General features: G+C 42.4%; 1 protein-coding gene across 3 annotated transcripts in view; it reads right to left on the bottom strand.

Moving 5' to 3' along the window:
* The window catches only part of Prdm5 (PR/SET domain 5), a 153,162-nt gene extending 126,576 nt beyond the window's left edge, over positions 1–26,586 (bottom strand). Inside the window, exons 1-2 of one of the 3 annotated variants that reach the window (XR_009588146.1) lie at positions 26,318–26,586; positions 11,394–11,477 (exon numbers count right to left, since the gene is read on the bottom strand). Coding sequence is in view for 2 of the 3 variants with exons in the window: in XM_060373751.1 (XP_060229734.1) it covers positions 11,394–11,477; positions 26,318–26,410 (177 nt within the window). In the remaining variant the exon portion in view is untranslated. The remainder of the gene's footprint in view (positions 1–11,393; positions 11,478–26,317) is intronic. The other 2 variants (XM_060373751.1, XM_060373750.1) reach the window with 2 other exon arrangements.
* Between the last annotated feature and the right edge of the window lie 1,342 nt (positions 26,587–27,928).

Below are 27,928 nucleotides of genomic sequence, written 5' to 3'. Positions count from 1 at the left end.
ACTTATGGGCAACCTTTGGGCAGAGTGCAGGGAATCTTAGGAAAGAAGTGGGAAACAGTAAGATCTGGAGAGGACAGGAACTCCACAAGGAGAGCAACAGAACCAAAAAAAATCTGAGCACAGGGGTCTTTCCTGAGACTGCTATTCCAACCAAGGACTATGCATGGAGATAACCTAAGACCCCTGAACAGATATAGCCCATGGCAGTTCAGTGTCCAAGTGGGTTCCATTGTAATAGGAACAGGGACTGTCTCTGACATGAACTGATTGGCCTGATCTTTAATTACCTTCCCCTGAGGGGGGAGCAGCCTTACCAGGCCACAGAAGAAGACAACTCTGCCACTCCTGATGAGACCTAATTAACTAGGATCAGAAGGAAGGAAAAGAAGTCCTCCCCTATCAGTGGACTTGGGGAGGGGCATGCATGCAGAGGGTGGAGGAAGGGAGGGATTGGGACGGAAGGAGGGAGGGAACCACAGGGGGATAGAAAGTGAATAAAGTGTAATTTATAAATAAAATAAACTTGACTACACATAGAATTACTTATACCTCTCACAAAAATTATCTTTGCAATATGAATCACTTTGTATGTCCCTAATCGTAAGTACTAAACTATAAAACTTTGTGCTGGTTACTTTTATGTCAACTTGACGCAAACTAAAGTCATCTGACAGAAGGGCGCCTTAACTGAGAAAATGCCTCTGTAACATCAGGCTGTAGGCAAACATGTGGGACATCTTCTAAATTAGTGACTGAGGCGGGAGGGCCTGGCTCATGGTGAACGCTGCCACCCCTGGTGAAACGATGCCACCCCTGGGCTGGTGGTCCCGTGTTTGTAAGAAATCAGGTAGAGCAAGCCATTAGAAGCAAAGCAACAAGCAGTGTCTCTTCGTGGCCTCTGCGTCAGCTGCTCCCTCCAGGGTCCTGCCCTGTTGAAGTTTCTGTCCTGATTTCCTTCAGTGATGGACATGTGGAAGTGTAAACCAAATAAATCCTTTCCTTCGGAGGTTGCTTTGCTCGTGGTGTTTTTTGTCACAACAATGATAACCCATAGACAAACTCCTAGAAAATAACAGAGGGAAACCTAAGTATCCTTGTTTGATAATGACTGTTAAAATACAAAACCAAAGCAATGATCCATGAGAAAAAAAAATTATAACTTGAATTTCATTAAAACTAAAGTGTTCCATGAGAAATACTACAAAGTAAAAGAAAAGATAATCCACAGATTAATAGGAAATGTTTGCTGGTAACCAAAAAACTACAGAAAATTCTTAAAACTCAAAATAAGAAAAGAATCCAATTTTTAAGAGTCAAAGATGAGAAAAGAGCCCAACCTAAATGATATTCAGATGGCAAGCAAGCATATGAGGCGTGGTCAGTACCATGCGCCATCCAGAGACTGGAAATTTAGGGAGATGCTACACCTTCATACAACAGATGTTGGAGGGAAATGCAGTGACAGAAATGTTCACAATACGTTACAATTAAGTCATTGCCTTGAGTCTGGAGACACTGGAGTTTTAAACAGTGTTGAGACTGAAAGGCTGTGAGGGCTTGAGAAGTTGACTGTATGAATTGTGCATTATGTTGTGGCCATGAGACAATGAAGGCCAAGGAGATGTAGTGGTTTAAATGAGCTGTCCCCTATAGTGGCAGGCATTTATTAAAAATAACTTGGTCCCCAGTTGGTGCTGCGGGCTGGAGGCATTTAGAAAGTGTGACCTTTGGAGGATGTATGTCACCCGGGGAGGGCTTTGAGAGTGCAAAGACCCATGCCATTTCAAGTTTGCTCTCTGCTCTGTGTTTAGAATTTAAGATGTGAGATCTCCACTTCCTGATCCAGCCATTAGGTCCGCCTGTTGCCATGATTCCCTGCATGATGGTGCTGGGACTATAAGCTCAAGTTAACCTCTCCTCTTACAAGCTACTTTAACTGTGGTGTTTCGTCACAGTAACAGAAAAGTAACTAATACATGAGCGAAGCTAATGAATATACCCTCCTAGCACCACACTTTCTTAAAGTCTGTGTTGTTCTGTAGTATATAACTAGAAATCTAAAAACATTTAGAAAATCTGATAGCCACTAATTTTATAAAGCTCTTTTGTTTTTACTTCTGCAATAAATTCTGAAACTGATGCCAATCCCTCAATTTTACTATACTGCTAAGGTGTTTACTTCCACAATTGCATACATTCGTCTGTCAGGAGATTTCTTAAGGACCTGAAATGCTTTCTCTAAAATATTTCTTATGGAGTTAACTACATTTTTACCACAATGTCTAAATGTGCTTAGGAAATTGCTCAGATAAGCGAGGAGCATATTAACATGTAGTATATTAACATGAGCATGAAATCCTCCGTGGTATCTGCCAGCAGTAAGACTAAGCCACTACCAAAGGGAAAATGAGATTGAATTTGAATAGCATCTCTGAGCTGCTTAACAGCCATGCCTGCAGTGGGCCCAAAAACTGTGTCATGGACTTTATAATTTAGCAGCATCAACTTGCTTGTAACTGTAAACAACTGCATCTGTCAGACAGAATCCCTGCCATGTTCTAAGTAAGGTTCAGGCCACAATGAGCAGGTGCAAACTCATCAAATAAAGAACTCTGTTTGTTTCAACCCCGCAATGCAGCCACTTCAACACACGTCTAACCCTGTGTGAGGACTGGCTGAACGGCCAGCAGTTGGTTGATATACGCACGTAGGAGCCACTGTAGAGGAGCAGACAAAGGATGGTCTCAGGCTAAAGCAATACTTCCAGAAGGCATTAATATTCACTGGCCTGCCCCACTAGCTGAGGGACTAGTGTCAGGAGGGATACCCTACACTATGACATCTGTGTCACTAGTTCCAGCATCCTAAATGCTTCATAGGTGGTATTTTTCCACTAATGTCTCCACTAAGTGGTTCCATTTGGAACCTAAAAATTTTACCATCTGCAAAAGAAAAACATTTCATAAGGAACCTTCTTTGTTCCAAACACCTAAAAGGATTTCTATAAACAATAAAAAAATAAAAGATTTCAAAGAGTTGAAAACATTTTTTCCAAAAACTAAAACACATTGGAAAACTGGTTCTGAGTCAAGTTCCCAACAGCAGAGCAGCTGTAAGGAGCAGACAACAGCAACAAAAGAAAAAACAGGCAAATAAAATGTCTGCTTCAATATCCAGCCACGCAGCTCCTTTACAGACTGAATTTCAGTCAAATCCTCTCATCATGGAAAAAAAAGAAAGATGTATATAACATAAGCAAGAAAAGAGGCAATCAATAAGCTGTTTTTAAACTGCCAAATCACATACTTTCTAAGTGTGCTACATTACAAGCACAGGTTATATATTTATTCAATAACTATCAAATATTGAATATGAAATAAACATTTATTCAAGAATATTTATATTTTAGGTATACTGTGCAAAAACCTAGGAGTAAAGATCATCGTTAGACAACAAAACCTCTTCAGGATTGGAAACGAGTTGATTCAGTCATCCCATTGGTCCAAGGGCCCCCTCACTAGATGTATCACTATTTTGGGTATTTGCCCTATTGCTACAATCAAATCCCCGCCCCAAAGCAATTTACAGGAAGAAACATCTGTTTTGGTTCAGAGTTCAAGGCTCCTGACCATCATGGTAGGAAGGTCAGAGCAGCAGGAACCTGACTACTGGTTACATTGTGTCCACTGTCAAGGGCAGAGGAGTCTGCGCACTCTGCTTCCCCTACATTACAGGACCACGGCAGGCAGAAGTGCCACTCACTATTAGCCTGAGTCTTGCCACATCTGTTAACCCAGTCAACATAATCCCTCAGAGGCACGCCCAGAGGCTAACCTATTCCAAATAACCCCCCAGCGGTGCCCAGAGGCTTGCTTTCTGCATCACTCAGGTCCTGTCAGGTTGACAACCATCACCAAGGATCAGAACCATATTGTGCCCAAAGCAAACTCAGAAGAAAAAAAAAATCTCAAAGTCTCTCTTGATTATTTTCTTTCAACACGAAAGCATCAGCAAACCCTCTGGGTGTTAGTTGCTTCCAATAACACCTCACCCACTCCATCACCAAACCCAAGTCCTAAGCACAAGCAAATCAGCACTGGACCACAACAGTCTGGATACATAGGGCTCCCTTATGTCACTCAGGTTAGTGCTGCTCTTGCCTCACTGCAGCCTGTGCTTCAGAGGACAAGACTGCACTGTTCTACAGCTTAAATCTCCTCATGACTCCCTTCTCCAGCAGAAGAAACCTTACATACAGTCTGATGGGTCATTATTGTCTCCAACCTTCTGTATAAACACACAGGGGAAATTGAGGTGGGACAGACTACAATTCTAAAATTTTACCAGAGCTGATAAAAAGGGTGCATCTTCCAAGACACATCTAAGAGACACTAAAATCAACTAAATGTGCTTGGTGGCACAGAGCCAGAATGTTTGTGGCTTTGCATTTAACAGTACTGGCATCCTCTCTCATCCCCAAAGCTAATCAAAGACCTCAGAAACGGTTACCAAACCGTTTCATACACAACAGGACATTCTTTAAGAATGATTTTCCGCGGGTTGATACCCCAGGTCCCGCCTCTGAGAAAAAGGTATCGGACGAGTCTGATGCTCTTTGGGTGAAACCTAAATGAACATCGGTACAAAGTCCCAATGTATTTCTAATATCAGAGATCAGACCTCTACTCTTGCCTGATGCGTCTAAAACAAAAAGGGGGAACTGTAGAGAGCTGCGTAATGCCGCGCCTTAAAGATGGAGCTGGTTTCTGCCTTCCACCTTCCCGATGGTGAGTGCTCTCAACAACTCCACATTTGGCTAAGGCGGAGGATCTGGCTTGCTTCCGTGTATGTGGACCTATCTGCACTGCCCACGTGGCACCCTGGGGTTGGCTACCCAGAGGCTATTTAAGCTGTGGGCTGGCTTTCCCCAGGGTCAGATGATTGTTCAAGGTTCCTGAATAAACTGCATTGAAAAAAAAAAAAAAAAAAGAATGATTTTCCTCACATTCTTCCAGGCAAGTAAACCTACTTGTATTTTTTAACTTAATTTTAAAGCTTGCATAATTAATCTTTAAACCTTGTTGCAAATCTCATCCTTTGAACAAAGTAACTTAAAAGCCATGATGGAGGAAACTAAGAATGTCCTTTCTCTGAATGTCCATGCTTCAGTCTAAATTACTCTCCCGTACCTTTAACTCTCTGGTGCTTCCCTGTGTCTTGAAATTCTTTTCTGAGGCATAGTCAAGGATCTGGCTTTACCTGAGTGAAGTCCTGAAGAGTAAGGAACACAACAGCAGGCCTCCCTTCTCTTGTTGCCCACCATGCAGTCATTGCCTGGAACCGAGTCTCCAAGAAGATGCTTAGGATCCACCCTGGAGACCTAATTTTTGCCACAAGTGGTTCTAATATCAAGAAGTAAGAAACAGTATAGCATCCCTCCTCTGGGCTGGGGTCTTGGCCACATGCTCTAAGGAAATTTTTCTGGAGCCATACAAACTTAAGTGTTATTACCCATTCATTAATAATGTAGAGATTCTCTACTTCATCTGGTTCCTGTGTGTTCTTCATCAAGTAGAACCAATGACAAAGAGAAGTTACCAAGTAAGGACCACTTCCAGTGTGAAGAGCTGTGCTGCCTACAGGCTAAGTGTGAAGCTCCAAACACAGGCTATAGGGACTGCTATTGATAGCTTTTTAAAAATCCATCAGTTTCAGCACCAGGCTCACATCACCAGGTGAGTACCATTATTCTAAAACAATGCCATAACTATAGGAAATCAGCAATCTGTACAAAATCACGCGTAAACCTCAAATATTTAGACAGGGGTATTTTTAAAACATTATTTAGTCAAATAATAATAATAATAATAAATATTTACTCTATTTTTCAAACTAAAATAAGTAAAATTAAAGCAGTTTAACATGCTGCAATTTATAATATGTGAATATCTAGCAGGCGGGAATGATTAATAATTAACAAATCCAGTGGCTGTAGGATTTTTAAAAAGGAGAAGGTTTTCTTTACTGCTCCTCCAGTCAATGAATTTAGGAAAATAAGAGAATGTCAAATTTTACATGTAGCACTAGAATTTGGATATTTCACTTGAATCAGTTTTTTAGTTGATTCTTGAAGAATCTGAACATGAGTTCTTAAATTGCCTATTAGCAAGTTTTAAGAGCAGTTTTGACCCAACAGAATAGTTTTGACACAAAACTCCTGCAGGCAGGGCCACAAGTTCTAGGGGGGAAGGAAGGGGAAACCCTAGCCAGCAGAGCAAAGCTGTATGAAAGATTCATACAGTGGATAGTACACTGACTGCTTTGGAACATCTGGATAATGGTTAAGGGTAAGTGCTAAATGAAATGCACAATCTGTGTCAAGGTATGTGCTGGAGGGAGGTAACTGAACTGTGATGTGAAATCTAAGAAAGTATTATAGGGTTGGATGATGGAGATTTAAAAACAAAGCATTACTGAGAATTTTGGCAATTGCACATGGATGTAATTTAGTATTAAAATGAGTCTAAGAAAATGAAAGGAAAGGATATGTAGTTCTAACTGTAAACCACCTGGCAAAGGGACGCCTAATTAAGTGGGGAAAAGACTACAGTACAGACAACTGGGCACATACCACCAAATTATTCATGGGAAGCATCTGTGGTCAAGCACTGGCTCCAATCTCAGGTCCCACAGCCGGCCTAAAGCCTAAGGAATGCAACATTCTTCTGGGGATATGCTTTACTTTAAAATAAGAGTAAAATTCTGAAGCCATCAAAAAGCATTACATTCAAATCCTGGTGACCAATACAGGAAAAGCCTGAAGTTCCATGAAATGCTCAGAAGCAGTGGACATCTTAAATCCCAAATTGGATCTTGAGAGGAAGGAAAAGCTCCCAGCAATGTCAGCATTCCCCATGGCTTACAAGATCCCTTTATGTACTCTCCATACTGCTAGAAGCTGATACGTATCAGTAGGCCCAATGGCTAATGCCTCTAATGCTATGATATAAAAAAGCCATCAGGAGCTCCTATCTTGTCCATGAGAATCATTAGCACCAAAAACACAAATCAAATATGAACTGAGAAAGAGCTGTGCCTCATGCTGTCTTGTCAGGACATCATTTCTGGGTATTCTGACCAGTAGCTGGCTCATATACCACAGTGACAACCTGAGCAGGATTAGCCATCTACGAGCAGCATGGTGGTAAATAATAGAGCTATAGGGCATATCAAACCTATTTCCAATAACTGGTTTTTGACCCTGAGAGCAACGTATTCTCCTTTTCTCCCTTTGAAAATAACAAAGGGTTCCAGGAAAGACCCAATAGGAAGGCTAGTTATTCTTCTTTCTCTCCGCTCCTTCTGAATTCTAGCACTGCCAACACCAGGAGATTAAAAGGGTCTATCAAGTATAACTCCCAGTTCTGAAGCAGCTCATGTACCACAATAATGAAGAGGAGTAAACCAGGGAGAGTAGAGAACCCAGGCAGATCAAAAGGTGTTCTCTGTATTTTTGTTTGCTTTTTTGCTTGCTTGCTTTGTTTTTTAATATTGCCTCAGAAGACCTACCACTGACAAAATTTCCGCTCTCTTACAACAGCATACTGAACAAAAACTGGCTGACAATCCAAAATGAACACCAGATCAAGAAGAGAAAAAGAGGGGAGAGGAAGAGAATGCAGGAGAAGGAAGAGGAGGGGAGGAGAGGGGAAAGAAGGGAGAGGAAAAAAAAGAGAAGGGAAGGAGAGGAGAGGTGAGAGGTGAGAGAGAGTTTGAACAGAGTACATAATATCAATTCTAGAAGCCATGTGTTATTAATCTCTGTGTCAGGTGTGGAATAGCTCCATAGGAGTTATTGGCCAGAAAGTCCCATGGGCCTCCAAAGTAACACAGGCTATCACCATTTCTCTTGGTTGATTATCAGAACTGGACAGTAAGAGCCTGCTGATGAAGACACATGCATCTAGGTTCCAAACCATGCTGCCAATGTACTAGAAGCTTCCTTCCTGCTGGTTAGCCTTCATAGTCCCAGCAGTTGCTATGCTAGCACTGAAAGGAGCAAAGTCAACAATGTCTTTCTTCACTTTGAATATAGTATGCTGTAATGCCAACTTTCCCAGCAAACTGTGCCTACTGGTGTAATACTGGCACAACTGTTACGGGGATAACCAACTGACTTCCGATCGGATCGGTGTCCTTCTCGACAGGAAGCAATCCATACCCAGTACTGTGGAGCTGGTGAAAGGCTCATATTTGGGGAGACTACAGGCACTAGATGAAACTACTATTTGTGTTTACTAAATGGACATGTCAAGATACCTTCTAAATACTTATGTTTATACCCTACACTAGTGAGGATCTCAGCCTTAATCAATGAAGTTGTATTTGCAATGAACAGCAGTTAATGTAGAGATTTGTGGCCACAAGATAGCTAAGAAGATTTGTAGTTCAAGATTTCTAAAACAAGTGACTACAGAATGCTCAGCCTTAAATTGGACACCCAAATCAGTTCTCAAGGCACAGAAGGGGCAGAAAGAATGTAGTCAGTGGGAAGTGGACGATGAAACTCTACCTTAAGGATATGTCAAAGCTATGGCAGTCCTGAATTCACAAAAGCTATGGTGGCCTGCACAGTCTCCACAACATGGCCCATCAACATTCAGTCACATAGAGAGGCGGGCCTCATGGACTCATGTATGCCCAGGAGAGTTAATAGTGGTGGGTGAGAGATGTTATTATCTCTGTGATATGTGGTAAGTATGAGCTATTCATACTTCTATGAATAGTTCCAAGACCCATTTCCATACAGGCAGCCATGGTTAAACTAAAAAAAGACATGAAAGTAAGATGGGAATTTGAAGGGAGATGGGAAAATGGAGTTGAAGAGGGATAGAAAAGAGCTGAGGGACAAAAACTGCCAACAAATAGATTAATAATAATAAAGAGAGAAGGGAGTTAAAACAAGGGAAGGAAAGGACACAGAGAGGACTAAATACAACAGATTTCCTGAGAGAAAGACTAAGCTTGAAGCAGGCAGTTTTAGCCTTTATACCTTCCAAACCGTAACTCACTCAAAGCATGAACAGTAAGTACAAAGTAAAATATGATATACCCCCTGCCACGTAGCTCTAACATCAGCGAGCATGAAAAGACCTTAAGTTCAGTGAGTGGCAGAGGAAGAACACTGCGGATGCAGGCATGTGAAACCAGCCTAGTGAAGATGTTGACTGAAGAGTTGCAGGAGCCAACACGTAAAATGCAGAAACACAGCCCTGCACTTCCTTTCTCAGAATTTACTTTTCAGAGTAAAATTAGTCACTCTCTGCTTAAAAATGCCTCAGCTGTGTAAAGCAATGGTTTCATCACAAAACTTTCCAGACAACAAATATGAAAAGCCTTTATCAACTTCTTAAATATCGCTATTTTTAAGAATGAGGGAGGGGCTGGAGGGGAGTTCCTTTGTCACATTTCTGAAAACCTTACACAAAAACAATGAACTGCTGAGAAAATTAAGACCTACAGAAACAGTAGAAGTCATACAAACATTTTACAGTCATAAAAATGAGCAACTAAAACATTATGCTAAATAAAACAGTGTCAATAACATTTTTCCCTTGAATTCAAGTGTGGGCTGTTGCTAGTTTCTGCTCCTGACCCCTGTGCTGAAGAACCCTTTTGGAAGCCTTTTTCTACTAACTGTACTAACAGTGCCAGTAACAGTTGGATGCAATATGTGTGCTTTACTTGCAGACAACATGCTCTGATAACTTTATCTGTCACCCAGCTGAGCTGTCATACTAAGTGAAAAACCCAAACACTAACCCTGATATTCTGTACAGAAAGTTCACATTAAATAACAGAGATGACCCAAATGTGCAGAACTCTCGCTCAAAAGGTCCAGAGTTTTAAGAGAAGGATCTCGGGTTTCCAAAACAGATCTGCCTAAAGGCTACAGACAGCCTTACCCGTCATCTGAGCTTCCAGCCTATGGGCCTCACCTCTGTGTTTGTTACTTTCCTATTGCTGTGGTATAACACCATAACCAACTCAACTTGCAGAGGGAAGGGTTTAGGGGGGCTTTCAGTTCCAGAGGGAAAACAGTCCATCATGGCAGGAATCTTGGCAGCAGGCAGTAGACATGGCAGCCAGAAGCAAGCAGGACACAGAGAAGAGTGAACCGGAAATGGTGTATGCACTGTAAGTGAGACACTTCTTCCAGCAAGGCCACAATTCCTAAGCTTACCCAAACAGTGGCAACAACTGCGAACCAAACATTCAAACATCAGATCCTATGGGGGTCGCTCTCATTCAAACCACCACACCTATACACGTCAGATCCATGACTACATGATGTAAACCTTGAAATGAATCCCTTTTTGTATGTTCCAAGCCAGCCTTAGATACATGAGAGCCTGTCTCAAAAGTAAAAAAGAGATACAATACAAAATAAAATACTATACAAGATATAATACAAAACAAAATAACATTTTCTGACTTACGACTTTCACAGGCTTCGGTTCTTGCCTACCTGATAGAACTATTGCTGCTAAGGTCTTCAAATTCCCCTTTCAACTGTCTCCAAGCCTCTGGTTCCCCCGTTCCGATTCTCAAGTCCCTCTTCTAACAACTAGAGACCACAAAGGTAATTAAAACTGAGATGTGAAATCTGCATGATAAAGAAGACACACACTCGCATATGCAAATCTCACAGAAGAGAAACTTCATATGGTAAAGACAATTTACCCATACTAGTTCCTAGTACGAACATCCTAAAGATAAGTATAGCTTGCTTTGGAAGTTTGGGTTGAACAACTAGTATAAAGTTACTTCTATACAATCAGAACTTCAGTAGAGAAATAAAAGTTAAAAGTTAAGCACAATTTCCTTTACAAATATCCAATCCTAAGCTCAACTGCAGGTTTACTTTGATATCTAAATATCCTTAAACACAGAAAATAACATTTCTAGTGACACTATTTAAATTACAGAGTTCTAAAACAATTGTCTAGCAGACTATTTCAGCAGGCTGATATTTTTAATGCTTACCTTCAAAATGAAGACATTACAGGCCTGGAAAGATGGTTCCAAAACTAAAAGGCTATGTTGCTCTACCACGGGTCAGGCTACCTATAATTACTGTAACTCCAGCTCCAGAGATTTAATACCGTCTTCTAGACTCCACAGCCACTCACATGCACACACACACACACACACACACACACACACACACCACATATACAGACATGTACTCATAATTTTAAAAAAATGTTTAAAAACAATAAGATATTTCAGTGCCTAAAACTCAACTGGGACCAATACTTACTCCACGGCCATACAACTTCAGTACTATACCACGAGGAGCACAGTCCTAATGCTTAACAGAGCACCCTTACCTCCCACATCAATCGGTAGTCCATGTTTTCATCCAAGTCTTCAGGCATTCGCTTCTCTCCAGCAAAGGGGCCAAATTTTTCACCCTGTATAGCAATGATTACATTTAAAAAGAATCAATATTGTGGAAAGGATAGGAGCTCCACAAAAACATATCTGGGCACAGGGTCTTTTCTGAGATAGACACTCAACCAAAGACCATGAGAGGATAAAACCTAGAACCTCTGCTCAGATGTGACCAGTGATAGCTCAGTAATCAATTGGTTTCCCATAGTAAGGGGAACAAGGACTATTTCTAACAGGAACTCAATGACTGACTCTTTGACCTCCCCACCTCCCAAGGGAGGAGCAGTTCTGTTAGGCCACAGAGGAGGACTTTGCAGCCAGTCCTGAAAATACCTGACAAAACGGAGTCATATGAAAGGGGAGGAGGTCCTCCCCTATCAGTGGACTTGGAAAGGGGCAGGGAGGAGATGAGGGAGGGAGGGTGGGATTGGGGAGGGAATGAGGGATACAGCTGGGATACAGAATTAACAAAATGTAACTAATGAGAAAAATAAAATTAAAAAAAAAAGAATCAATATGATAACCAGCTACAAAAACAAACCAGTTTATCTTTTGGAATCTTTTTCATCTACACCTTCAGTTTAAAATATTAACTATTTAATATGAGCTAATATTAATATTAACACAAAATGTTTCCATATTTTTTTTAAATCTAGCCTAATCTGTTTTAGTCTACAAGCTTCAATCCACAACACAGAATCCAACATAAAAGAATTTAACCGCTCCGCTCTCAAATTCTGACAAGATCTGAGGACTGTGCTCTCTGCTTCTTCCTCCTCACAGCCTCTGGCAGGGGGTTAGAATGAAAAGCACAAAGCTTCGCCTGACTGAGAGACAAGCCCACCACCCAAAACATCACCTGGTTTCCATAAGTTCATCTCTATTTTGAACAAGAAAGAAGCATGCTTACAGTTCTCAGAGGAAGGCTGTTCATAAATAAGATTTAAAATTTCCTGCCAACCTTTCCAGCAGCCTGGTGGTCATTCTTTATCTACGGGAGTCTCAAAATGCAATCTTTGAAGCACACTGCATCAGAATCAATGGGGCTGTTGCGATTCTACAAATCCTACGAATCTGGAAATGGAGTGTAGGGACAGAATTCTAACAAGTACCCTGCTAAGACCCACAGGCAAAGGCCCTGTAAGCCACGAGGAAAAGATCATGTAGATAAACATGTATTCCTGATCTGTCCACTGTGAGGCATAGACCCTGAGTATATCCGCTGTGAGGTATAGACTCTGGGTGTCTCAGCTGTGAGGTAGAGACTCTGGTGTATCAGCTGTGAGGTTTAGACTCTGTATCAGCTGTGAGGTTTAGACTCTGAGTGTGTCAACTGTTAGGCAAAGACTGGGGTGCGTCAGCTGTGAGGCATAGGCTCTAAATGTGTGAGGACTTAGACCATATTTAACTTAAAGGGACACTTCTATTTGTTCATTTGTGTGTATGTATTCGAGATGTGGCCTTACGTATTCCAGGCTGGCCTCCAACTCAAAGTATATTTTTAGACATGTTTATGTGTGTGTGTGTGTGTGTGTGTGTGTGTGTGTGTGTGTGTTGAGGTGTGGTCGCATCCCAGGCTGGCCTCCAACTCCATGATTGTTTTTGTTCATGGTTGTCCGTGGGTTTTGAGCCATGGTCCTGTGTACGCCAGGCTAGCCTCCAACCTGACATGTAGCTGACATGACACTGAGCTGCCGAGGTTCTCACGCTCTTGCACTCAATGCTGCTGTGTTGGTTACACATGTGGGCCCCCAAATCCAGCTGTGGACAGTGCAGGGGAATGAACCCAGGGTGTTACCCATGGCTCACCTCTCCCCCGATGCTGCTTTGAGCAGAGCCTGAGAGTACAGCACTAGTGGATCCCATTTTTCAGAAATTCTGTGTATCAATATACAGAAAGCAGACTGTCACTCGTGCTGTGCTGTGCTTACTTCCAACCTGCCTGGAAGGATTTTCCAGGAGAGCCTTCCCTTCATGTGGGAGTAGAGGTATGTAAGGGGATCAAACCTACGGGGAAATTATTCATGAACTTTGCTAACGGGAAGACAACTACAACTCGATGTCTAAAGGAAATTAAATAATTTAGAAAGTATTTAATAAGCACTAAAAACTGCGGGAAATAAAAAACTTAATATAGCTTTAAAAAATGATAAACTCAGCCCCTCAACTTACACATGAAGAAGAGAAAGCCTGGGGAGCCACAAATGGCAGCAGAGCCAGGACTGTTCCTTAAATCATTTCTTAAAATCTCATTCATTTATTTACTTATTTACTTTCCACACGCATGTGCACACCACACCACAAGATACAAGTGAAGGCCAGAGGACTACTTTCCTTCCACAGTGTAAGTCCCAAGGATTGAACTCAGATCCTCAGAGTTGGCACCAAGCACCCTTATGCACTATGCAACATCACCAGCACAAGACCGTTTCTTGAATGCTAACCTTAGGATGAAAACATTACAGAGAGTTTTCAAATCGAAGGTATGCTAAACAAGCTAAACAAGACTAAGGAGGCTGAGTAAGGCTGCTGGCTGCAGCAGTGCCAACGACCTAGCCTGATCCTTAGAGAAGACATGTCCTTGGAGACACAGAAGGCTGTGCATTCCTTCTGCTCCACTTCGCGCTCAAACAAGGAGGGGCTCCAATCTGCATCAGACAGACACACTGCTCTAGTGATGTTCTCCTCAAAAATCAACCGTTCCTCCAGCCAAGAGTGGTGGTCCATGACTGTCATCTCAGCCATGGCTCTCAGGAGGCAGAGGAAGGAGGAACGCCCCAAGTTCAAGTCCAGCCTGGTATACACAGTGAGGTACAAACCAACCAGACTTCATAGTGAGATTGTATCTCAAGATAAGACCAGTATTGGATGACAGGCAAACAAAAGCTGCAGAAGAAACGAGACCAGTGACAGGGGAATTAACATTATCACAGCATGACAAGGACTTCAGAGTCCTTAGTGGAAACTCCCCTCTGGAACAAGTATGAGAAGTGATTCTTGGAGGTTAAGTAGCCTTGTTACACTCTGTCTGCTAAGAAAAACTAGAGGCATCTGTAGAGAGCCAGCACTGACTCAGACTCGGCATGACTCAGAGGACAGCAAGTCTGCAAGACCTTGCCTTCCTCAAAGCAGACACTCAGTACTCAAGACTGTTAAGTTGAAGAAAACAAGGTGCAGGCCTATCTGAAAACAGATGGAAAAATAAGGTGCTTTTGTAACAAATTTTAGGATTTGTCATTAATGGATATGTTTAACTTTCAGGCCACACTATCATGCATTTCACCCTTATTTTTTTTTTTTTTTTGCAAAAAAATAATGTGAACTCGGGTCTCCAAGAAAATAAAAGCCAAACCTTTATTGATGACTTTGCAAGGCTGAAGGACTGATTAGAACTTCCTGATTGTGGAGTGCTGCAGTGTCATAATCCCAGAGCAGAATTATCTTGCACTGTCTTTAGCTCCCTAACAAGGCACATCTTGCCCTCTTCAGTGTCTGACCTATCATCCTCATGACCATCAGGTGAAACTGTTGGACTACATAACGCTACAGACAACTAGCTTCCAGTGACCCAGAACACAAATGTCTCAATAGATCTGAGTTTATAGCAAAGGGTTCCCCACTTTGCTGTAATTGGCCCACAAAATGTCCCCACCAATGAATTTGAAAAACTCTTTGGCTTATGCCTTTATTCTGTTCTATAGTTACAAACTCACCATCAAACTCTTTCTGCAATGAAATGCACATGTGATCTGGGGCAACCTAAGCCTGCTCCTAAAAACTCTCGGTATGCACTGATGTCACAATCCACACATGCCAAACAACCACTTCCTCTAGACATGCGCTCTCAGTGGTATGGGTCCACTCCCACCAATGAGAATATATTCTCAGTGCCGCAGTTCCACACACTCCAATCAATCAATTCATCTCCAATCGTCTCCTCTCAGCACCACAAGTCCACACACCCCACTCAAACAATAATTTCCTCTTCTTAGTACACAGGAAAAGGAATCAAGAAATTTGTTGATTTAATTAAGGGCAAAGGACTGAAGAAGGGATGAGAACCCAAATAAATACACTAGGATAGAGGAAAAACAAAACCTCGGGATGCAGGCTGCTAAGATTCTATAGACTCCGCCCAAAAGGCGCAAGTTGGCCAAAGCAGAAAAACTCCAGCAGAGCAGCACAAGCAGGTCTCGGGAGCATTTCTCTCAGCAAAGGATGGAACTATTGCAAAGCCGAGGAATGCAGAAGCGTAGAGATGCAGAAAGAGTTGTCTCACTGTCTGTGGGCTTCTCTCTAACCCCTCTCAAAGTACACAGAAGGATGTTTTACAGCTCACAAAACCATGCCCCTTGTACTAGGTAGCTTTCAGCTGACCAACACCACAAGGCCTCTCACGGGAGCTGTTTTCTGCAAGGGAAAAACATTCCCACATCCCAACATTGGAACCAAACAAAAAACATATTCTAACATGACACAACTGAATTTCCAAAGAAACCAGAAACTTCCACTTCAAAGACATCATGTGGGACCACCTCAGGCTTTATAGAGCTCAACTACAGAATATATCCAGTAACTACAGACTATATCCAATGCTTTTGTTACTTCTGTCTCTCTGCACCTGGAATGGAGGCGTGGCTACTACTCACAGGTGCTACAGCAGGCATCAGGGGGAACAAATGCAATGATGTTCTTAACTCCTTACTAAGCAATGTGAATGCGTCACATGAACTACATGTGAAAGAAGCAGTCCAGAGTTGTGAAGAAGAGAAAGAGACATACACAGGCATAAACGTAGAGATATTATACCAGAAAGCAGCATATTTCCTCTCCACCCTACTTCCTTAGATACTTGATTTTCCCAGCAAAACTGCCACTAGAATCTTTGATTTACTGCCTGGAAGTGAGGCCTGAAGTCGGAAAGAGCCAGCATGAGGCCAATGAGCAGGAAGAGAGATAGTAGAAAGGCCTGCACCAGTCACTGAAAACTAGAGTTATGAAAAGAACTTCAAAGCCTGACATGGGGAAGGCATCTGCCCTTGATGTGCAGAAAAGTGCGTGGACACCAGAGAGTTGATTGATGGCACTTAGCAGCCTACTGTCACCTGCAGGGTTGACTTGACCACAAAAGTGGCCTAAACAAACAGCTTCCCCCCCTACCAGAGAGCATGAGATCAAAGTGAATAAGGAAGCCAACTCAGGGGGTTACGAAAAGAAACTCCTTTGGCAGACAGAATCCTCAAAGGCTGGAGATAAAACTAGTGATATAAGGCCTACTTCAGATGCATGAAGTCCTTCCCCCAGCACATTGCTCCAAAGAAAACTAACTATAATAAAAAGAGAATACATGAATTTCCTAATGGAACTTAGAGACATCAAAACACAGCAACTCAAGAGATGTTCTTCAATAAAAACTAACTTGCATGGGGAATGTATGCATTTTCCCCTGCGTACAGGTGTACCTGTGTGAGACTACATATGTGTATGCACATGGCTGTGAAGGCCAGAGGTTGACATAAAGTGTCTTCCTCAATCACTTTACACTTTAATTACTGAAGATCTCTCAGCGAACCCAGAACTCGCCAATTTGTCTAGTCTAGCTAACTGCTTGCTCCATGGGTCCCCGATCCCATCTCCTAAACTCTGGATTAGAAGTGACCTGCAAAGCCCCCCAGCATTTTTACATTGACTCTGGGGATCTGAATACTTCTCCAGCACGTTATCCATTCAGCCATCTCTTCCTTAACCATCAATGAAAACTTCTAATAATTAAAAAATATGACTGCACAATTGAGTATTTTTAGAAAATGTATTAAAACACAGGAAGAAACAAGAATCAAATTAAAGGAAACCATTTCTCAAAGGAAAACAAAGAGAGATAAGAATGTGATTTATGGAGAACAGATCAAGGACAGCTCCAATCTATATAGTTCAGAGAATATTAAAAAGTAGGTTGAAAGACAGTAATTCGGAAGTTAGTTTTCCAAAGCTGAAGATAAATCTGCCCCTGTAGATCAAATGGCCTCATTCATCGCTGTTGTTGAAAAAAAATGTATCAGGTAAAATATCATTTATTATTAACCTATTTTTGTTACAGAGGTATTATAATCAATAAGACACCGACACCTGTCAGATTTTATAATTGCTTTATTTACCTTGGGCTGGGCAGATATTTCCACTTATGCTGTCTCAATAACCTCCCCATCCACTTCCCAGTCCCCATCCAATACCATCCTCCTTAACCATTCCTATCTGGGATATCTTCTTCCTTCCATAATCTTATAATTACTTACTTATATTTTTCAACTTGGTGTTTTTTCCATGCCATCCTTGGAGTCCTTTCTCCTGGCCCACATGGTTCTTTCTTCACACTAACCCATCATGGCATCCTCCTTTCTCCTGTATTCCCGTCTATCTGTCTCCTTCCCATGATTCTCCTGTCCCCAAACCCCAAGAACCTTAGCCATGCCTACCTCCTTCCACCCTGCCCAGGTACAGGTCTCTTTTACTAACCAATTAGGAATAATATCTTGAGCAAGTTTACACAACAAGGATAGGGAAGTAACCAGATTTTGAGAGCCAGTAATTAGGATCAAAATACAAGCACCAGACCAACCCCAACAATTCCTATTCAAGTTACATCACAGGCACTGCCATGCTAGGTAACCTCAGAGGTGCTCACTCTTTTGTCAAGTGGCATCAGAGTCACCCCAAGTTAGGTGACCTTGGAGTCATTCACCCCTATGCTAAGTGACATCAGTGTCACTCCCCATGCAAGGTGACATCAGAATCATTCACTCTTGTGTAGGTGAAGTAAGAGTAACTCACTCCTGTGCAAGGTGGTATCATAGCCTAGGCAAACTCTAATAAACTCTCTGAACTTTAGAGATAAACCAAGAGACCTGGCAAGATTTCCAGCTAAATTAAGATATCATCTGTAAAACACAAAGCATCACCCAATATAAACAATCATGAAACCTTGAGAAAATAGACACTAAATATAAAAAACAAACAAAAGAAAAGCACTGAAAGACATTTAAATCATTCAAGGTAAGAGAAAAGCAACTTCCATTCACAGATTCAAAAGTAAAATTGCACATGTGGTTTAATAAGAGAAACTGCAAAAAGTCCATTGATAAAATTAACTAGGATAAAGGCTCTGGGACGTAGAACTGGAATAGTAGTTGTACGCTTTACTCAGAGATTAGCACCCTCTAGTAAGAGAGGGAGGTGGTGGAACTAGAGTAATGCATACAGCAGTGGCCTGGCTCATGAGGTTTCAGAGGGACACAATATTAACAAGTTGACTGGAAGCCGATCCTAATGCTTTAGGAAAGAATATGACTGCCTTCTGCCCACGCCCTAAGAACTTGCCCAGGGCTAAAATTTAAAAAATTATTTCTTTGGTGGAAAGCATTTCAAGACAGTATGATAATAAGTTTGTCGTATGGTAATTACTGGTCACTCTTATGCAAGTCTACAACGAAAAAAAGAGCAAGTAGGGGGAAAAGAATACATACACAATGCAGTTTGGAGAGAAAAACTGCACTAGTCAGTTTAATGTGTCTCCCAGTGCATGTGCTGGAAAAGAGGCTATGACTATTAAAAGAGATTAGCACCATTAAGAAGAGGCCTGCTCTCCCCTAGAATAAAGGGAAGGGTACGCTAAGGGAAAGCCCCTATACAGCTGAGTCTCTAATTTGTGAAAGGAGAAAGCCTAAGAGATTGCCTGCCCCTGAAAGCAACTGCTTCAACATATTACTATTGCATATTCAACATATTGCTTCAACAAAGCTATTGCTAATGTAATGGTTAAGGAGGCCAGTGTCTGTCCCAAGAAGGTAACCAAACATGGCATTGTTATCTATGGAGACATGGCTTTTGAAATATGGAAAATACAAGAATAAGGGGTCAGAGATTCTACTGCTACGATTTCAAAGAGCTACTGAGACAAGGTGATGTAATAGCAGGGTCAGAGTCACTTCAAGTAGGCCCAGAGAATTCAGGAGGCCTTAAGATGCCCCTGCATAGAGGTGTGAATGTTAAGGCTGAGTTTCAGTGGAGAGGCTAGAGCAACCATGAGATATGTACCAAGAGCTGTATGCATGGAGAAGAGCCAGCCCAAGAAAAGATACAGGTTGCAGGCAGCAAAGCTGGAGTAAGAGGAATATTTAACCCCTTTAAAACAGAAGTCTCAGACAGCAGAGATAGAGCTATAGGATTTGGTATTTTGGTATTTGTTGTACTGGATTTTATTGTTACTTTGGTCCAGTATTTCCTTCACTTACTTCATTATCCTTTTTTGTAACAGGATGTTATATTCTCTGCCATTGTATGTTGGAAATATGTAAGTTTTTTTTTTAATTTAACAAGGGTGAGTCTCAGAAGAAACTTTAGGCTTTGAACTGGTTGAACACTGTTGAGACTGTCAGAGACTACGGGAAATTTGACAATGAACTAATGCATTTGACATCATGAGATGTCCGTGAGCCTATGAGGGTTAGGAAGTAGAATGTGATCGTTGGAAGAAAAGCTATCATCCATAGGCTTAGGCACTGAACAAATGGTGCCCAGCTAATGGCACTATTTGAAGAGGCTGTGGAAGCTCTAGGAGGTGTAGCCTTGCGAGAGGAAGTGCATCACTGGGGTGAGCTTTGGTAACATACGGTCATGCTCCACTTCCGGTTCACTGTCTCTGCCTTCTGCATGTGTCTAACTGTCCCGCTCTGGCTGTCTGCCACCGTTATGAACTCTGTCTTTGCAGCTGTAAGCCAAAGCAAACTCCTTCCCTCGGTCACTTTTGTTCATGATGTTTTATCACAAAAACAAAGAGCAACTAATACAGCAGATAACAATGAGTTTTTTGGGTTTTATTGTTCTAAAAGGCAATCGATCTATAGGAAAAATTTGTAACTATAAAGTTTACACATAGGATAAAATGTATGACAATCATGAATAAAGGTGGAAGAAAGCGTGAGTATATATTTCATCTTGATGTCTCTGACTGTCCCAGTTATCTAACAGATATCTAAAAAAAAAAAAAAAAAACCCTGCAATTGAACATATACTGCTCTACAACCATCCATCTCTTCAAACTTGTTCCACACAAACTCCCCATCTCAGTTACTAACAGTTCAATCCTCTCAGGCTAAGCCCTTGGATCTTTCCTGTTCTTTTACACTCTACGCTCTCCCTCCAAAATACACTGTTAGAGCTGACAGTCTGAAACTTATTGCCTCCCAAGAACTACACCCAAGAAAATCCTAGTCAGTCAATGTATGCACAGTTTTTCCATAACAGATTATGCTCACAGCTGCAAGCAGAGTAATCCTTGATAAACATGCGACCAACCCTCCTCCAAAGGAGCCCTATGCCAGCTTTCAGCTGCATGAAACGCTCTAGGATATGCGGCTCTCCTTCAAGTACCATCCCTTTGTTAAGACCTACATCCTTGAGATATTGTAGGACCTGCCCTGGCTCACTCCTAGAATGCCATCCTGGTCTCCTTGGAAACCAATAGGCAAAGCAACTTTGCCTGTCCAAGGATTTCACAATAACTTGACCCCTTGGCCAGAATGCTGTTCTGAAAATATATTTGGCTGGGTTTTGTTTTGTTTTGTTTTGTTGTTTTGTTTTGTTTTGTTTTTTTACCACCTTTAAACCATTGGTGAAATCTCACTTTAATAAGAATTAGCTAGGCTAGCTCATCTACAACATTCCTCATTTATGTACCAGCCCTCCTTCCACTGTTTTCCTATAGCACTTATCATGGTCTAGTATGGTGGAGGGGTTAACTTGTGCATAATGAGGCTTCACAAGAGCCAACACATCCATTGTCTTCATTGCTCTAGCCAAGTGTCTAATATAGACCCTTGTACGATTAACATGTTTGAATGACTGGGTGAACTATGACGCAAACAAATATGGCACACTTGTACTATGCAGTGCGTTCAATCATCATAAAAGACCTGTTCGCAGTCACCAGGTTATGGCATCAGCTGGTTGTCCTTAAACACATGCACAGATGATGAAAATGTGACAATAAATTAATTAACTAATTAATTATACACATATGCACAAACACAGTGGAGTTTCATTCAGCCATGAATATTTAAATTCTGCAAGCTGTGGGCAAGTCAATGGAATTGGAGACGATCATGCTGCATGAAACAAACCAAGGCCAGAAAGATGGGTATCACATTTTTGTTCAAATGCCAAGTCTAGATTAAAAAAAAATAGTAAGACATCAAAGTAGAAGCATGTTTATTTAGGAAAAAGAAAATGAGTAGGGAAAGACACGGGTCAAGAGAGTACAAAGAATTTAGTCGAAGTACATGACATCCATGCATAAAGATACCACAAGCAAACCCATTACTTTACACAGTTAGCATGGCCTAGTGAAAAAGGCCACTGCTAAAAGAGCTATTAGAACAAGAGCCAATATAGATATCCAATATAGAAGAATTACCCACAGGCTACTGCTGAGAAATGTAAATGACTGCATATACTCTTTTCTTATTTTTGTAAAATAATATTTGTGTTTGAGTGCACTTGAATCCGCATTTGTGAGCTTAAAATTTTATGATTATGAGAAAATGCCTTTTTTATAGATAGAATACAAGCTGACAATGCCTAATCTGATCTATGAAAAACCAAGTATTCTGCATTCCAGATTTGAGGGAGGGTATTACATAGCTATAGGCATACAGACAGATAAATATATAAATACGTATGGATGAAACCCATCCAAATAAAAAATTCATGTGTTTCATATGCAGTTTATACATTGTCTGAAGGTAATTTCATACAATCATTATTATGCCCAGCCACATGTAGTATGTTCCATTTCCGGTACCATATAAACACACAAAAAGTTTCAGATTTTGGAGCATTTCAAAATTTACATTAGGGATGCCCAACTCATATGTGGAATGATCTGAGCTACTTTAGTGTGGCTAGACCTCTCCCTAGCACCCATTCTGTCACCTGTGAAGCAGGGTTTTGCTGCATGGCTTAAGTAAGGACTGAGAAAAGCATCCACCACTGCTATCTCTCTCATTCACCCTCGGTCTCCAGTGGCAGGGACAGTTCCTGACAACTGCAACAACTTCATAAATGTTTCATGAGTTAGACTATATGAAATTATAAACAAATTATTTAATTACTGGTAGCTAATAACATCACAAAAGCAAAATACAAAGTTTCAGAGAAAACACTGGATTTAAGTGACTCTACAATGTGCCTTTAAAAATCTGTAAGACAAGAAAGCAGACATGGGGTAAGATGATCAATCTTCACTTAGAAAGACAAATGGGATGTGCATTGGATGTATGACAGGAGTCTACCACAGAAGGCATCTGAAAGACTCTACCTAGCAGTGTTTCAAAGCAGATACTAAGACTCATAACCAAACTTTCGCAGACTGCACGGAATCATATGAAAGAAGGGGGAGTTAGTATGACCTGGAAAAGATAGGAGCTCCACAAGGACCAAATATATCTGGGCACAGGGGTCTTTTCTGAGACTGACACTCCACCCAGGACCATGTATGGATATAACCTAGAACCTCTGCTCGGATGAAGCCCATGGTAGCTCAGTAACCAATTGGTTTCCCATAGTAAGGGGAACAGGGACTATTTCTGACAGGAACTCAATGGCAAGCTCTTTGACCTCCCCACCCCCCAAGGGAAGAGCAGTCCTGCTAGGCCACAGAGGAGGACTTTGCTGCCAGTCCTGAAGATACCTGATAAAACAGGGTCAGATGAAAGGGGAGGAGGTCCTCCCCAATCAGTGGACTTGGAAAGGGTTAGGGAAAAGATGAGGGAAGGAGGATGGGATTGGGAGGGAATAAGGGAACAGAATACAACTGGGATACAGAGCTAATAAAATGTAACTAATAATAAAAAAATAAAATTAAATTTAAAAAAAATCTGTAAGACAGCAGGAAACATAAGGCCTCACTGGTCCCCATGGTGATACCTGACTGCATAAACAGAGACAGTATCACTGCAGTGACTCCGTTTTCAGATTAGTGAGTTACCATCAGCCACCAGAAAATAAAATAAACATCTACTGGTCATTTTAGCCCTAGGATAAACATCTACTGGTGTTAAAGCAGTCAACCTTCTAAAAAATTAGCAAAACACATCTTCACACAAACTCTAGTCTACTGTTAACGTGGTAATCATTCCTCTGCTTGCTTCTTTCTTTTGTTTTTCGTTTGTTTGTTTGTTCTTTGGTTGATTGGTTGGTTTGTTTTATTTTGGTCATATATTTTTCCTCTAAACCACTTTTCAACTTTACTTTTTAAATTTTTATTCTATCTTTACAAACTGGACATTAAACTTATTTTCATTAATTTTTTTTCCATGAGAAATAAATGTCTGCCTTGGTCTGAAAGACAGGGAGTTGACAGTTGAAAGTGGGGAGGGAACGGGAACTGAAGAGACAGCTATATACTTTGGGGCCTCAGTGTGCCCACCGGTACCATGGTAATGTGCTGACCAGAACTCTGATGACGTTCTTTAAAGTGTCATTATTTGGAACCTATTAGAACCTACTCTTTCCTGCTCTTGCTCCAAAACACACTTTCTCTTCCCCTTTTTAAAAGCACACACCCAGGCTTTAATGCATAAAACACTAATCAGTACATTTGCAAGAGGTGTGTCTCTTTATAAGACCAGGACGAGATGAAACTGTCACTCCAATTAGTAATTACAAAACATCCCAAATTATCTAGATCTAGTTGCAGGGCTCCACTGAAGGAACTGCCTCACAAAGGGGGGAGTCTAGAGAAATACATGGTCCCTTTGGAAAAGGAACCCGAAATCAGCCTGTGGAATGTACAAGTACGGCCTTTCTTGGAAGATTCCCCAAGCTGATTCTGGATTCTAACCCCTGAACTTTTAAATCAACGGGTAACTTGAATTTTAATCACTTTGTGAGACAGAAGGATTATACAACCACACCTGCTAGGATGTAACATCTGGATGTAACATCTGGCGCTGTCAGCACAGGCTCTAAAGTGGAAGATCCTGAAATCTGTCTAGAAGAGGGACCTTTAAGAGAGGCCCTTAACATAGCTCCAATCACAACTGCTATCTCCTCAGACTTCTTGAAATACAGTCAGGGAAGACGTGCATGGGTGAGCTGGAGAACAGTGAAGAGTTGAGACGTGGTGGAATAGGTGAGTCATGCAAGAACATGCAGCTTGATCTTACAAGGCAGCTAACATCTGCGGTGTGGCTTCAGCCTTGTCCCTGCTGTTCCCGGGAGGGAAAAGCTGACTTAAAGGCATCGGTGAAGCTGTCCACAACCTTGCGACTGAGTATCAAAAACTGGATATCAAAAGATATCTGGGTTACTGTAAGCCGTGTTCTGTGGTCAGCATGCTAGGTGCAACCTGGGTGAAATCTTGTGTTTTCTGTTAAAGTTACAGTAGCAAGAGAAGATGAGTACCTACCAACACTACAACAGTATGACTCCAGATACTTCATCCCAACACAAGCACACAGAAACCTCAAAAGAAAATACACTGCCCAACTATTAAAAACTATCTGAGTAATTCAAAACAAGGCCTTTGTGATAATTGTTACTTCTAAACAGCTGTCTGGTGTCTTACTGTTCATGAACACAAAGTGGTTCTTAATTATCGTTATACGAGAAACCTTCAAGAACTGTCCGTTTGGGAGTTTTTGTAAGACTGACACAAAAGCATAACGTCAATGTAGAGGGGGGTCCTTTGTGATGGTTGCATTTGGCTTTGAAAGACTATTTACTGATTTTGACCATCGGTCATTTGGCAACATCTACCCAACTCATCGCTCAATTAAGTATTATCTTTGCTTTGTTTACATTTGAACACTCTCCCAAATAGCCATCAAAATAGGTTAATATGGGGGTGGGGGATAGGTTCCACTTGGGCTAAGGAACTTCTTGTAGGTCATGTTGTGAACCCAGCACTGTCCACTAGTCTTTGCTCTTTGTATCAGAGAATGGGTTCTAGAGAGCTAACCTCTGAACCTGTGCTTTTCTAAGTATCCGCTACCAAAGCAAAGCTGGGACAGCTAGGAGGAGAGGCTGGGAAGGTATGGGGGCAATGTCTATAAAGCATGTTGCTCCATGACAGAATGTTCTAGAAACGACATACGCTTTCCATTCAGAAACTATGGGCTTGAAGCTTAGTTCACTAACTCGGCAGGTTGTCCAACTGCAGAATTCCTCTGCTCACTTCTTAAATGAGAACTAAAAGTTGGCTCCAGAGAGCACTGAGCCGGAAAAGTCAAATGATGTAACGGACTAAGCACCAAGCACGGGCCCTGCTCAGTGAACCCTGGCTCTGCTTGCTCTGGCTTCTTTTGCCCCTGGTTCGTTTCACATCTGCTAACCCACCATAGCTCAAGCACCATGGTCTAAGGTTATAACTTAAGAATGCTCTGCCTTCTACATCTCCGCAAGGAACAGCCAACATCCGAAGTGCGTCATCACACAGGAAGGGCAACCTGCGCTTGCCCGGATCACACGCCTGTGCGGTTCTGGGAGATCCAACGCCAGAATAAAATTCAAAAGCGCAAAGAAAATAGGCCGAAGATTCAGACATCCTCCCAGGGCAGCAGTGGGGAAAGGCCTCCTCTCTGAGGCTCCCGGGCCTGCACTGAGCTCCAGGCTGCCCGGGCCCACGGGGAGGAGAAGTGAGAGGTCAGATCACACCGACAGCTTGGAAGGCAGGGGCGCCGGGCGTTGGGCTCGGGGAGCCTCTCGCCACAGCCGCGGGGGGACAGCAGGGACGCCCGCTCCCTCCAGGCCCGCGCTCCCCGCCGGCCCCGGGACGTGGCGCGGCCTACGCGGGCCGCTCACCCACCTTGCGCACGCGGCGGGCGGTGTAGAGCCCCATCCCGTCCTGGACGCGGGACGACTTCAGGGCGAACCTGTCTGGCACGTACATGCCCAGCATCCTCCGCTGCTCGGCCGCGCGCCCCGGGCGCCGCACGTGGAGAGGGGGTGCGGGCCAGGGGAGGCCGGGAGGAGGAAATGAGCTCTGCTCCCAGAATCCCCACCTCCCTGCCCGGCTCCCCGCGGCCCGGCCCCTCCTCGGCCCCGGCAGGCGCGGCCGGAGCGGCGGGGCGCCCCGGCCACCGGGCCGCGCTGATTGGCCCAAAGTTGTTGGTGGCGCCGGCTTGAGAGCCCCAAAGCCCAGGCCCTGGAGCCTCTTACTCCAGGATGAGGGTGAGCCTGTGGCCACGACAGCCCTCCTTGCTGTCTCTGCCTTTGGCAGGAATTTCTGGAGTCTCCTCAAATGCAGAATGAAATGGGCTGTGGCATTCTCCAAAACATCCTTTTGCTGACCACAGCTGAGACCAACCCAAAAGTCTGGGAAACCTTTGAGGCTCAGTAGTTGTGTCTTTGTTTCGGGAGGGTTGAGTTCCCAAGGAGTACCCCCCCATTTCAAGATGAAAATTGGACATACGTATCTAAATAATATTTCTGGCGAGAGGACCCCTGGAAAGTGATTATACTTTTCAAGGCTTGTGACTGTGAAGTCCTCTTTAGCGTTGTTCAGGTCAGACCCTGCCTCCTTGCATCCCATTCAGCAAGACTGGCCATCCATCCTTAAGTTTTTTTTTTTTTTTGTCAACTTGACACAAACCAGAGCTTCCTCCGGGAATCGTGAACTTAAATTAAGAAAATGTCTCCATCAGATTGGCCTGTAAGATGTTCTGTGGAACATTTTCTTGATTTATAATTGGTGTGGGGGACCCTAGCCCACTGTGGACTCTGTCACGCCTGGATCAGGTGATCCGAGGTTGTATAAAAAAACAGCAAGTTGAGCAAGCTATAGCGAGCAAGCAGTGTTTTGTTATGGTCTCTGCTTGGAGCCCTGCTTTCATGTTCCTGCCTTGAGTTTCCGTCTTGGCTGACTTCAGTGATGGACCAAGATGGAAAACGTAAGTCAAAGAATCCTTTGCTCCCCAAGTTGCTCTGGGCCAGAATGTTTTATCACAGAAAGCAAAGCAAGAAGAGCACCTGCTCAAGAGACAATTAAGGATTCCATTCAATGTGACAACGCTAGAAAAAGGAACAGAGAGAAGCAATGACTCCACTAGGTTCCTGGCATGAAAACCAAGTTTAAATGGTGGATAAGAAATATTTGTGAAAAAGAAGGCTAGTCAAAGTGAAGGTTGCACCTATAGAGTCATCATTTCAGCCCCAGGCTTTTCTGACAAGTAGCAAGAACTTCATAAAATTGATTCCTGGGAGAAAACTTCTTCCAGTGGCCTGTAAGATAAGACCTGTCTTCCAGAATTTCTCTGAACCGAGCAGATATTTGGCCTGTTTGCAACACAGACTAGCTCACTTTTGAATTAATAACTCACAAAAGTGATGATATTTGAAAGCATTTGTTAGTCAAAAAGGCAGGTCTAATGTTCTTGTACTGATTTCCCCCTTTCCCCTATCAAAACAAGAGAATGAC

Source organism: Meriones unguiculatus, chromosome 21 (assembly GCF_030254825.1).
Source record: "Meriones unguiculatus strain TT.TT164.6M chromosome 21, Bangor_MerUng_6.1, whole genome shotgun sequence".
NCBI classification, from domain to species: domain Eukaryota; kingdom Metazoa; phylum Chordata; class Mammalia; order Rodentia; family Muridae; genus Meriones; species Meriones unguiculatus.
Note: the sequence above shows the minus strand (reverse complement) of the source record. Positions and strands in the feature narration are given on the sequence as shown.